This window comes from Giraffa tippelskirchi, chromosome X (assembly GCF_054371585.1).
Source record: "Giraffa tippelskirchi isolate mGirTip1 chromosome X, T2T-mGirTip1v1.2.pri, whole genome shotgun sequence".
Classification (NCBI taxonomy): domain Eukaryota; kingdom Metazoa; phylum Chordata; class Mammalia; order Artiodactyla; family Giraffidae; genus Giraffa; species Giraffa tippelskirchi.
This window is the reverse complement of record NC_137289.1, coordinates 136,988,809-137,003,042: the sequence shown is the minus strand read 5'-3', so window position 1 is coordinate 137,003,042 and position 14,234 is coordinate 136,988,809. Positions and strand designations below refer to the sequence as shown.

At 36.3% G+C, this 14,234-nt stretch overlaps 1 protein-coding gene across 22 annotated transcripts in view; it reads right to left on the bottom strand.

Moving 5' to 3' along the window:
* RPS6KA3 (ribosomal protein S6 kinase A3) overlaps nt 1-14,234 on the bottom strand; it is a 151,731-nt gene that overhangs the window by 51,707 nt on the left and 85,790 nt on the right. Inside the window, exon 1 of one of the 22 annotated variants that reach the window (XM_081565988.1) lies at nt 6,006-6,093. The exons of 20 other annotated variants lie outside the window; for them this stretch is intronic. In XM_081565988.1, the coding sequence (XP_081422114.1) occupies nt 6,006-6,044 (39 nt within the window). In that variant the 5' untranslated portion in view covers nt 6,045-6,093. Of the gene's footprint in view, nt 1-6,005; nt 6,094-14,234 lie in introns of those variants that run through there. One more of the 22 variants, XM_081565992.1, reaches the window with a different exon arrangement.

Below are 14,234 nucleotides of genomic sequence, written 5' to 3'. Positions count from 1 at the left end.
GGACAACCTGAGATCTGAGAGGGGAGAAAGGGATAACTCTAAAACACAACATCAAAAAAGATTTAACATTTGGATGGAGGATTAGACATAAAAAAAATGTCTTTCCAGCATGATGGAACAGTAGAAGATCTTACAGTTAAGAAAAGGATACTTAAAGATGGTGGTTATTTTACTATATTTGAGAGGTGTCAGAAGAGAAAGGCTGAAAATACATATAAGTATACATATAATTTCAATTATTTATTTACCCTGAGATCAGAAGATTAAGTACACCTTATTTAATCAAGACGCATAAAAATCAGCCTGAAACTACAATAAAACAAAACCCAACAAAACAAGAAACATAAGCTTGTCACAGACTATTATCATACTCTGTATATTTTAGCACTTTTTTTCTTGGGTTAATTGGGATGTAATTTATTAGGCTGCAACATTTTTTCATCTTATATTTCATAGCAAATACCCATTACAATTATCTGTCACAAATAAAAACACAACACAGGCAGGGAAGGATTACTGATTATAACCGTTCTGCATTTTGTCACAGGCATACAGGATCAAGTCTCATTCCCACAGTGTGAGCTACAATCAGGCCACGGATCTCAAAATAAACAGCAGTTACTATTCAAGAAAGATTTCATTTTTGATGACTACCCTTCCTTTCCTTTCATTGTCAAAAAACTACTAAAAAAATGAAGAGTCTCCTCAGATCCCTTCATTGAATAACCACACTAAGCACCTACTATGTATTAAGCACAGTGCTGGGAATACCTTTCATTCTATTTCCAGTAACACTGTCTAGATGTAATCCTTCATTATCTTTCCTGTAGGAAACTGAAACTAGCTTGGTCACTCATCATGCCCCTTTTTGCCACTGCCACTCCAATTCATCCTCCTGACAGATTCATTTTCTGAAAGTAGATGCTCCAGTTACATGACCAACTGCTCAAAAACTTCTCCAAGTTTTCCCAAATTAAATGCACTGCTTCACCTTGGCACTGGAGGTCCTCTGCAACATGGTCTCAACTGCCTTTTCTGGCATTATTTCCCAACATTCCCTTATACAGTCTTTTGTCAAGCTGGGTTATTTCCTGTTCCCTAAATTTTTTGTCTTTAAAATCAAAGTAATACTTACACATGGGTAACAAATCAAATAGTGGCAGAATAGTTTATGATGAAAAGCAAGTCTCTTCTCACCGCCATACCTAAACTTTAAAAAAAAATCTAATTCTTTCTGCACTAATTTTGATAATTTTTTAGTTTATTAACTTTACGACAATGCCTACTGATTTAAAAATAAGATGGACTTACTTATATTATGCCCCTTCTATTCATCATCATCTTCCCTATTATCTGATAATTATTTTCATAAAACCCTCTCGTTTTTTTTGGTAAGTTTTAGACAGGATCCTAACTCTTCACTTTGTAAGAGAGTAATAGTGCCCATATATTCTTTTCCTCAAACTACCCCCCACCTGCTGATAGCTTCTTTGTATTAATATGTAAGGCTGTTAAAATTAAGAAAATTAACATCCTCTCCTGTAACCACTACCAAATTCTTCTGGCTCTCCCCAAAGCCTGATTCTAAAAGCTGAACGCCTATACAAGCAGCAGGATTTTCATGACAATACATTGTTCAAACGAAGGCTAGGAGATTTATTAAATTTCTTTTCATACGGTCCCTAACAGTGACTTCTGGGACAATCCAAGGGGACTTGAAATCTTAGCTTTTAATCATACTTTCTATTCTTCTGAGAGCCTTTCTTACCCTCCCTCAGGAAGGGTTGTTCTCTAGACCTTGCCGCATAGGTATTATCTCAGGATGTATCTTCAGTGCTTTCCTGGTTGAATCTACTATTTTCAGTTTCCCACGTTTCTCTCTTTCTTAGATCACTCCCTTCTAACTTCCTAAGAAAGGTGATGTGGAAGAAAACTTTCTGGATCTCACACATCTGAAAATGTCTTTATTTTGTCTTCACATTTGTATAGTTTGGCTTGCTACCAAATTTTAGAATAAAAACAACCCTGCCCAAGAATGTTGGCGCCATTCGTCCACTGCCTTCTAGCAGTCAGCACTGCTGCTGATGCTAGCCTGATACACACTTTTTAGTACGTGATCTGGTTTTTTTTCTGGAAGTTTTAAGAATTTTCTGTTTTTGTATTTCTGAAATTCCACACTGAGATAAAAATGGTCTCCTCTCCTTCAGAATGCTAGAAGCTTGCTGAACCTTTATAATCTAAAGACTTGAATTTTTTAACTCTGACAGAATTCTAACATTTCTTTGATAAATTCCTTCCAACTACTCTTCAGGGTTTCTCTTTTTACAACTCTATCAATTGGACATTGCATGTCTGGAATTTAATTCTCATCTTTTTTTCTCCTGGTTTCTGTCTCTTTTCTGAGAGACATCCTTGACTTTATTTTCCCACCTTCATATCAAAGTTTTTATTATGGTAAATCTTGTTTTAAAATAAATCTTCAAATCCTTCTTTTCTCAGCTTCTTTTTTTAAATAGCGCTTTCCTCCACTCCCCTACCACATCCTCCTCAAAATGGATGCAATCATTTTGAGGATACTAGACTTTTAAAAATCTTTTTCTAAATTGGGAGTGCAGAGAATATAAAAATTGTCCTTGGGGGTAGAGAGAAAAGATCAATGCCTATGGCTCAAGTTCCAAAAACTTGCCACTGTTCTATTCCCAACACATTTTTCTGTTCCTTTCCAGTTGAAATTTTTACTAATCATATCAGTAAACCATTTTCTATCTACTTTTATGTATATGTGAAGTCACAGTAGCATAATAGGCATAATATCCTTGGTTGGTATCTTAATTCCCAAATTGTGCTTTATGTTACCAGTCTTTCCAAGTTATTAGACCATGAATATTTCAGAAATGATCTTGAGGTTCAATTAGGACATTATACTAATGCTTGGGCAATCTTGGATAACAGATAGGAAAGCAACAGCGTGCTCTTCCAGCTCATATTTGGAATCCAGTGAGATAGATGCAGGGAAGAATATCAGATTTCTGAAGACATTGATAACCAAGGACAGACTGACATTCGTATGTGACAAACCTACCTTTATGTCACTAAATCAACTGCTACTGAAATGAATCTGTCATATGAAAACATAGAATTACAGCTTGATAGTTTGTAAAACTGTGTTTTTGCCTTTAAGTATACAGTGAAGCAACTATAATTTTATGGGAAAAGAATTTTGTCAATGAGGTAGAGTAGAACTATACATTATAACCATTATAATTTTTCTGTGAGGCTCACATTTTTACATTTTCTGGAACAACTGCACTTTAACTGATATATGGACCTGCCCATTCATTATCACAAAAACTTAGCTTGCGTTATTTAAAAAACTTATAACAAATTTCATATTTTTATTTTTACAAAGTCCACATTTATTTGATAAAGGTGTACTTGTAGGTAAAATTATGAGGCTGGCAGCTGGTCTACATCACAATCCTGTATCCTTCATCTACATTCAAAGCACTTTCAGACATTTGGCACTCCAGCCTAGGTGTTCAATACTCTCCATTTATGAATGGGAATTCATTCGTTCATCCATTTAAACATTTATTTATTGAACACCTAATACATGCCAGGCACTCTTCTAGTTATCTGAGACATACGATAAATGAAACAGAACAAAATCTTTGCTGTTTTGGAAGAGACCTAATAATAATAAGTAGTAGTAGTACTACTACTACTACTAGTAATAGTAGTTATAGTAAGTTCATCTTAGAACATGATACCTACTGTGGAAAAAAGATATTAAGTTGGATAAGAGGGATCAGAAGTGCATGGATGGAAAGAAGGCCTTGCAATCTGAAATAAAAACACCAGGGCAGGCTTTACTGAAAAGACGCTATTTCCTGAAGGAGTTGAGGGAGTCAGCCATCTGGGGGAAGAGCATTCCAGGCAAATGGACAAACCAGTGCAAAGGCCAGTATGGCGCACAAAGGGAAACTAGTGTTCGGATCAGAGACTGAGATGGAGAGGAAGAAAAGGAAAGGTTCAAGAGGAGACTAAAACTCAGGCAGCTCTTGTACTTTTCCTTCATGACTGCCTGGTCCTGATGGAAGTGTTTCTGATCTATGACATATTCTCTTAGGGTCCTTCCTTTTTGTTAGAAGGCAATTCAGATTATGAGTCCGGTATGGTGCTAGGTATTAGCAATACTAAGATACAGAAAAGTATCTGCTCTTGAGGAATTTACCCAGGGTTTCAAAGATGTACTACTGGGTAAACACTTGTTGAGATATGACCCTGATAGATAAAACAAAGTCCGTTCAGTTAAAAAAAATCTGTAATTTTAGGCATTTGTAAAGAGTATCATTTTAGACATCACAGAAAAATGGCAGAAGAAAATTCATGGACAGATGGATCTTTTGGTGCTCCTCCCGTCACAGTGAAAGGTCACCTCGTTTGTTTCCCAGGACCAAGAAAAGGTCCATAGGTTTTTGTCTTAAATAGTCTTTGAAGTTGACCCCTTAATAGGGAAAAATTAACTCAATGTTTCCTTTCCAAGTTGAAAGGGAAAAAACAGAATTTTGTTCTTAAAATGCTTTTTAAAAGGATTAAAGAAAAGGAACTGAAATTGATGCTGCCTACCTGTGTTATAGAAAACCTAATGTTTTAGCATCCAAACACTAAAAAACCAAACTGGGTGACATTAACTGATTTTAAAGAATGATTCAACATTTGGCATTATGCCCTGCCTTGTATACATAATTTCCTTTTTCCTCCCCTCCCTTGAGTCAGGAAGTGTGTTCTTAAGGCATTTGTATTTTTAAAATTGTTTTTAATGTCAGAAAATATTGTTGAAGCTGGAAATAAAATATTTAAATATTCCTTAGTAAAAGCCAATAAATAAGTATTTTCTACTCATGGATATGTACTCATTTTGTGGCCTATCATAAAAAAAAACACTCTGACAAATGAAATTATAAGATTATATTTACCTCTTAAATATAACCCAAAATTAAACACTGCTTTCTATATAGATACTTATAGTTCCATAATACACATTTTTTAATTTTAAAAAGACATGTTAATTTTTTGGCTGTGACACATAATTAGGCTGGTTATTCAAGTTGTGGTGAGAAACTACATTTTAATTTATTCTAGATTACAATTTGATCAAATTCAATTTACTTGATTTGCTAATGAATGATAAATATGCTCAACATTTCTCATTTAATCAAATTCTTTAAGAGAGCATTCCAAGCCAGTTTCTTGAATCTATGCTTGAGAAAAGAGCACTGCTAGTTTCCCAGACTAATATTCTCAATAACTGCTGCAAAGAGCACTGAGTTTTCTCCCAGTCGGGAATCCCGATCAACAATTTTAATTCTCTTTAAAGAGCAGCAGGACAGCACAATTCTCATGGGAAAATATCAAGTTGATTTTGGCATGCTTTTAGATTAAATACAATGCAAATTATTCACAAACGCATTTTAACAAAGTTATGCTTTGAAAAGTGTGCCTACTCTAAGATAAAATTACCCACTTAAAATATAATCGATTAAAAACTTCAAATTTTTAAAAGAACTAATTTCAACAAAACTCTGCTTTTAAGTTCTTGGCTGTTTAAAATTAGACATTCTCTTACAATGCTGCTTTCATTATTATTACATGGTAATCTCCTTTTCCAATTTTGTTCAGGCCTAGTTTAATACTGAGAGTTACAGTCATCTGTTTTATAATACAAAATTATAAACACTAACAAGATAAAAATTACTTTAGCACTAAAAAGCCAATGTAAAATAACTTGAGAAAATACACAGAGTTGAAATGTAGAATATAAATAGCTGGTTTACTTTAAGTAAACAGAAATTACATCCTTTAAATGTTCCTTAAGAACTGGTTTTGAATTCTGAAAAGCTACTTATAAGAACATATAAAGTAAAATAATTGTTTAATTAGTGTAATTATACTCAGCTCCAACCGAAACATTTTAGTCTTTAAAGAAGTTGAACAAAGCTTACCTGTATAGAGCGAACACGAAAAGACAGAAATTTAAACATGGCTACGAAACCATGATGGTGATAGAAGAATTTCTGACTGTAAAACTTAAGTTAGAAAGGGAAGGCCAAGCCCCTGCAAAGTTTTCCCCTACCAGCTGTTCCGGCAATTAGAAAATTTCCTGTCAGGCGGGTCCCGAAACGCTAGAGAAAGAGGCCTGACAATTTTCCTGTGGTAAAAGAAAGGAGAACCGTAATGGTGAGGGCACTAATGTAGCTGATAGGCAGGGAGGCCAGAACAGGAAACTAGAACAGATTTGCTGATAGCAGAATCCTGTTGAAATGTTCATACGCCTGGTTCCCAGAAATCCGGACGATTTTCACAACCAGTGAAATGAACGTTCTTTCATTTCAGAATCCTGAGATAGGTTGGTATTTCTTAACTATATGGCACTTTAAAAGCAACTGAAACTAGTCAGCACTGTTAAAATAATAAGTCGTCGATTCACATGTGAAATTTTGCCCTTTGAAATGTTTATACACATACTCCAAAGGACAGTTTCAAGACTACGTTAAGGTTACATGTAGACATGTAATGCGTGTTCCCTGTCAATGAGGAAGAGTTTCTGAACTATGGGAAGAAAATGACCATATGCAAGAAACTTTTTGATGGTGATGTAAGGACAGATTCTTCCTATCTTAAATGAAAGTAAATTACATTTAAATTCATGTTGGTTTCTAAACATCAATTATCAACCAGGTTAAAGACTTCAAGGACCACAGTTAAAACTCACATTCCTAGCTGATAAAATCTAAATTAAAAAAAAGTCCACTCCCTGGGTTATCAGTAAGCAAAAGGAGCATTTACTGAAGTAAATCTGGAAAAGAAGGAAGGGTGAAACTACCAGACAATCTCTTATTCCATTTCATCCTCTAATAGCTTCCAGAAGTTCTTCTAAGGTATTTTTGCTTTGAGAAATATTTTTTAAAGAATGCCAATATTCAGACATGATCACTGAGACAGTGCCATTTAAACAGAACCAAACGACAGAACAATCAAGATCTGTGGGAAAATACTCTACTTAACGTACACAATCTATGTGGAACCAATAAAAACCTCAAATGTTAATCTACATACCCTGTACAAGTTTCATAAAAATCACTGAATTTTCAAGAACTGAAGAGCATCTAGAAATCAGCAGGTTTGCTCCAAACATGAAGGAACTACAGTGAAGGCAGGCACATATTTGATGACAGAGCTACCATGAGAGCTCAGTGCTGCTGTCCTGTGTTGAGCAAATATTAGAGGGCCTATTAGGTGTTACAGATAACACTGAACCAGTCTCTCAACACGAGGTGCTTCTTAAGACTGCCAAGAAGAGGCAAACGTCACGGTTACTATACAACCAACTAAGGTGCACAAAACAAAACAGGAGTGTCTCCGTACACAGCAGTCACCAACTTTACTCTTGTAACATTTAAGAACAGTAGTAACCAAATTACCTTTTTTTGAATTTAAAGGGCTGGTCTAAATTGGCTTTAATGACTAGTGATGCTCAGGTTAACAATTCACATTTTACTGCGAGTTATGCTTTTTAATATTACCCCTAAAATATAAAGCAATATTTCAGATACCAAAATCTGAACTAAGTCTTCCTCAGTTGAAATGATACCTTAATTAAAACAGCATGATACTGCTGTATAAAAGATAAGCATAGCGACAGAAAAGAATGGGACGCTTTACCTCTGAGGGAGATGTGGTGGTATTTGGCTACCTGTTTAGAAAATGCAAGAATAAAGGAAAACATTGATATAGATTTGGTTATAAAATTTAAAAACTCCTTTACATCAAAAGGCACCATAAACAAAGTTAAAACAGTAGCTCAATATATAAGATATCACTGAACAATTGCTTTACTTGGGTGTTCTGGTCTAACCAGAACAAAAGCTCTTGAAGTCCTTCAGGACATTGTTTATGGCATTTATTAGTATTTAAGCATATCCCATTGTCCCTACCAGGTTAATCTTTGGAAGAGGCACCATACTTGCTTATATCTTTAAAGCAAACAGCACATAGGAGAAACGCAAATAACGGCTGCCCAATTAAGTATCATATACTGAAGTCTGAAATGGACACTACTTGTGTGGTTGTGCCCATGAAACTAGATACTATTGTTGATATTCTCCTGCCTCTAACTTTTAACTATCTGTAAATTTATCTTTTAAAATTTTCAGCTAGTTTTTCATTTTTGTGTCTTATTGGTTTTATCATTCACCTTACTATTTAAGTAACTTTCATTATAAAAATTATGCATGTCCAGGATAGAAAGCTTAAATAATAAAGATAAACAAAAAGGAGAAAAACAAAAGAGGGAAAAATTCACTATTTCGATGCTTTCTAGTTTTTTTCTGAATATATACATGCACACACTTGAACCATACTACACAATATTATCATTTTTTTTTCTGTAGAGGGTCAGAAAATATGGCTTTGCAAGTCATACTGGTGTCAACACCGCCACTGCAGCAAGAAGAAGAATGGGTGAGGTTGTGTTCCAATAAAACTTCATTAACAAAAATAGGGGGCAGGTTTCAGGTATAGTTTGCTGACCCTTGTTTTCTATTATTAAATCAGCCTCAATGTGTCATTAATGACTACAGAGGATTCTACTATATAAATTCCTTGGGGTGCTGGGTATTTGATCTATATCATTGGAATGTCTCCATGTTTTGTGTACATTCACAGTTTATTAGAAATAATTTCTAGAAATGGCACTGTATTTCTAGAGGTAGTGCATACTAAGTCGCTTCAGTCATGTCTGAATCTCTGCAACCCTATGGACTGTAGCCCACCAGGCTCCTCTGTCCATGGGACTCTCCAGGCAAGAATACCGGAGTGGGTCGCCATTTCCTCCTCCAGGGGATCTTTCTGACTCAGGGATAGAACCTGGGGATCTGTGTTGTGGGGAGATTCTTTACCGACTGAGCCACCAGGGATGGCACCTTCTAAAGGTGGAGTATACAGCATTTTAAAGCTTCTTGATCCTGACTTATTTGCCAAGTTGTCCTCCAGGAAGAACCTAAATAATAATGAGAGAACCATACCAAGACCTCAGGCAAGGGAAAACTACAGCTAAGCAGGGCCAGTCAAGGGCTAAATCTGGTCATGCCCATTGCTATTTACCTAACAGCTCCTGCTGGTTTTGCCCTACATAATGGCTACCACTGACGTGAGTGGTTGCCACAAAGCCTAAAATACTCACTACCCAGCCCTTTATAGACACAGTTTGCTGACTCATGGTCTTGAGTCTTCCAACAGAATGAGCAGCAAATGCAAAAGCCCTGAGATTAGGAAATCAGCTTAATGAACTCAAAACACAAATGAAAGACCTTGGTGGCTAGAATGTGTGAACACCAAGGAAAGAGAAGGAAATGGGGAGGTAGGTTTGGGCCACATCAAGGAGGGTTTTACAGACTATCAAGACGTTTGGAGTTGATTTCCAGTGTAATGGGAAGCTAAACTGCCTCATTTTAGGCAGCAGCATCAATACTGATCCCCCATATCTGTAAGTCCTTTTTGGCTTTTTCCTTTCTAATCTAATTTCCTTCCCTTCATATTTAATCCATCAATAAATTCTACATATTTTATCTCTAAAATATACTTCAAATCTGTCTATTTCTATTTCCTCTGACATTGTCAGTACAAGCCATTATCATCTAGCGCCATCTAACTGATTTTCCTTTTTCCAAGTTTCTCCTATACAATTCTTTTCCTTCACAGCAGCCAGAATAATTTAAAAACAGAAATCAGGCTGGGTTGTACCCCTATCTCATATGCTTCAGTGGCTTCGAATCCCTGACTAAAACTCAAATTTCTCATAGTCTATGGAGCATAAAGCAAACACTAATAAATGCTACTTTGATCCTAACTTGGGAATATACTCCAAAAATCATTCAAATATGGTTATCAATATTTGGGTTTCAGCTCAGTTCAGTCGCTCAGTCGTGTCCGACTCTTTGCGACCCCATGAATCGCAGCACGCCAGGCCTCCCTGTCCATCACCAACTCTCGGAGTCTACCCGTGACTATTTCCTCTTTACTAAAAGAAGAATGAATATTCAATTTTGTAAAATGTCTTTTATTATCTATTAATATCATAAACTTAGTTTTTCTCCTTTGACTCACTGATTTGATAACTGAGATCAACAGATGTCCTAATATGCTTGCATTTCTGGGAAAATTCCATTGCTTTACTATAACTCTATTTGATTAGTAAATTTTTAAAAGGACTTTTGCATCTATATTCATAAATTAAATTGGCACAATTTCCTTTTCTGTGTTCTTTCATTTTCAGGGCTACGCTAACTTTATAAAACAGACTAGAAGGCAGTACAAATTTTTCATATGTTTTAGGACAATGGCAGTACATATTCTTTAATAACTTAAAGTTCTCCCTTCCTATTGGTAAAGTCATAGTTTTTGCATTTTTTCCTAGATGAAATCATTCAGGTTTTCTTAAAACCCACATATTTCAGCAACACTTTCATATTAGCATAGAGATATACTTCATATGAAAGTGAAAAAAGTGTCAGTCACTCATTTGTGTCCAACTCTTTGTGACCCCCTGCACTGTAGCTCACCAGGCTTCTCTGTCCATGGGATTTCCCTGGCAAGAATACTGGAGTGGATTGCCATTCTCTTCTCCAGGGGATCTTGCTGACCCAGGGATCGAACCCAGGTCTCCTGCACTGCAGGCAGATTCTTTACCGAGTCACCAGGTAAGCCCATACTTAGTACACTATTATGTTTATTTTAATCAAATTTAAGGAAAACTTCAAGCTTACATAATAGAATAGTATAACAAACCCTCATGAATTCAGCACTCAACTATAACAATTATCAACTCATGGCCAATTTTGCTTGAAATACTCACTTCCCCCCACTCTCATAACTAATTATTTTGAAGTAAATCCCAGACATTATAATATTTCATCTGTAAATATTTCAGTTGTTACAATGTTTTAATCTCCTTCCTATCTGTGGTTATATCCTGTTTTACTTTCCTAATGTTGTGCATTTCCTTTTGTTTCTTATTTTTCCTGTTTTCTAATTCACCAATTTTGGAATTTAAATTCTTCTCTTGTTTTTTATAGGTTTACTGTGTAGTTCTTTTTCCTTTTGTTCACTGAATTCTCAATTCCTATATTTGAATTCTCATTTATTAATAATTTTTTTCAAGTATAATTCTAACAATATCATTTAAGATACTACTATATGCTAAGAACCATGTTTTACATGAAATTATTTCAGTTAATTCTCACCACAATGAGATAAGTACTGTTATCCACACTACAGATGAAGAAACAAAGGGTTAGAGAGAAGTTAAGAAACCTGCTGCCCAAGTTCAGAAGTGGGAATGGCTGCGATGTTGTTGGTAGGAGCACAGCCAGGCAATCATATCTGGGGAAGAAGCGTGTATATGTATGGCCAGTGGCTGATGTAGGCCAGACACCAGGAGGTGCTAAACCTTTTGATAAGACCCTGAAGGAATACAGCTCAGTAGAGGGTCCACAGCAAAGTTTCTGAACACTTTTTCTATATCACACATTATATTTGTATGGCAAAACCTGACCTCTGGTCAATTATCAACCATCTTCATGACTCTATGACAGCTGAACTCTGCTGGAGAAAAATGAACTGCTATAATAAAAACTTAACATGTTCTTAAACAATTCCTTCAGATACAGAGTTTTTTTTTTGTATGAATCAAATTTTCAGATACTAATTAGTTTAATATTTAAGGAATTCCATTTAAGTATAGGGGAAGTATTCTGTAGCACACATCCATCAGTAAAAAATGTTATAAAATGCTAAGGTTGTAAGGTTTTAAATCAGAGATGGGAAATAAGTTTCATGACCATCAACCTAAACCAAATGGTAGTGGCTTCCTAGAACATGGAGAGAGGTTGCTTCTAAGGTCCTGTCTCAATGGAAAGCACACTATAGTCCACTCACAACATCTCCCCTGAGCATGATGTAAGAGCGAGGGGGCAGCACCACTGAGTCCCAGACTGGCATCTTGCAGTAAGCAGCAATACACCCTAGGCAGTATTGCTGGTCTCCTTATTCACTTTTTCCTGCTTAGCCTGGAATACTTTTCACTTAGTCATTTTTGTCTAAAATGGGTAAATTAAGAGATCCACTCAAGTACAGAGGTCACAACTTTCAATACACCAGTATTTCAGGTTGACTAAATAAGCCACTCACATTTCAAAAGAACTTAATCAAATGAATATTCTTTCTTTCCAATTATGGTTTGGATCACTCAAACTCTGAAAAAAATGAGTATTGTGATAAGCAGACTAGAGCAGAAGAGAAGCAAATTTGGATCAGAGGGATCATATGAGTTAGGCAAGTTATGATTTTTTTTTTTTTTGAAAGGGAGTGCGCATTTGTGATTTTTAAAAGCTCTTAGCGGGGGAGAGAAGGGACACTAGAAATTAAAAATAGCCCTGAAAGAGGGTGAAAAATGTAGTATAAGAAATCTTACATGCTTGGAAATTTTCTATATTATACATATACTCCATTCAATGCCATCATGCAGTGCTAATTATAATGTTACTTGATCTCAGAAATATTTTTCTAAGTGGCATATACTTAAATCTACTAGAGCATATTTTCCCCATGCTCTAAGTGCTAAAATATACTCTCAGCCTATGAGAGTTAGAACTGCAGACAATACAGTACACAATCAGTCAGTAAGTGTCATTAATGTATCACTCCACAAATGCTCACTGCCAGTGAGCACTCTATTGTACTTTCCTGTGTTGAGTGGGTTCTTCACTAACTATTGTCTACTCTTCTAGGGCTTCTCTTTCTGTAGTTTGTATTTAACCCATAACTTCAAAAGCTACACAAGTGTGTGCTGGACTTATGGCTATGAGTGTCATTTCTGGATGTTCAAATACAAGTTTTAAGAGAGTTTGAGGGAACCTTCAAGGACATGGAGGAAATCAACAGACAACTGGAAAGTGGTGAAATTCCCTGGATGCTGTGAAGGCCATCAAACACATCATTGCTGCCTTAGGCACGTGTAGAAGTTGGAAAAAACTATTACTAAAGTCACATCAGGAGATTTGAAAAGAACGGGACACTGCCTGTGTACCTCTGCCTGTGTCCTTCACAGGGTGCTGCTCTTTAACTTGGCATCTAAGGTCATCTATGACCCATCTCCATTGTATCTTTTAAAACCATTTTTACCACTACTACTTTTAACAAGCTTTTTCCAATTCCTGACAATCATGCATGTGATGCTGATATAAGAGCTACAAAGACTGAGTTGATATATAACATTTAGGACTGCAGTAATATAATACAAAGTTAATGTTATGAGCAATTCACATATGCATGGCCATTAGAAATAAACAATAAAAGGAACAGAAGGGCCAAAGGGCCAAATTAAGAAAAAGTCATTTCTCAATTTTGTCTGAAGCCAGGTCTACTGTCAGCCACAAAATTACTGGATACCACTCTTGTTTCTAAGAGGCATACTTTATCCCTGGTGAATAGTCTGAGAGAGCAGGATCAGTCTCTGGGAGGAAGAGGACAGGAAAATTAACACTTATCGGGCTCTTCCTTTGTGCTAGGTATTTATTTATCTCCTTTAATTCTCAAACCTCAGAAGAACCTTTGCCTGCCACTGTAAGAACCATTAAGAGAATTATTTCCCCACTAAACAGTTCAGTCGCTCAGTCGTGTCCGACTCTTTGTGACCCCATGAATTGCAGCACGCCAGGCCTCTCTGTCCATCACCAACTCCCAGAGTCTACCCAAACCCATGTCCATCGAGTCGGAGATGCCATCCAACCATCTCATCCTCTGTCGTCCCCTTCTCCTCCCGCCCCCAATCCTACCCAGCATCAGGGTCTTTTCCAATGAGTCAACTCTTCGCATGAGGTGGCCAAAGTATTGGAGTTTCAGCTTCAACATCAGACCTTCCAATGAACACACCCAGGATTGATCTCTTTTAGGATGGATTGATTGGATTTCCTTGCAGTCCAAGGGACTCTCAAGAGTCTTCTCCAACACCACAGTTCAAAAGCATCAATTCTTTGGCGCTCAGCTTTCTTCACCGTCCAACTCTCACATCCATACATGACCACTGGAAAAACCACAGCCTTGACTAGACAAGAAACTGCTTTAAAGATTCCTGGATGATTATGGAGACTGAAACAGCTCAGATTCCCTATTTC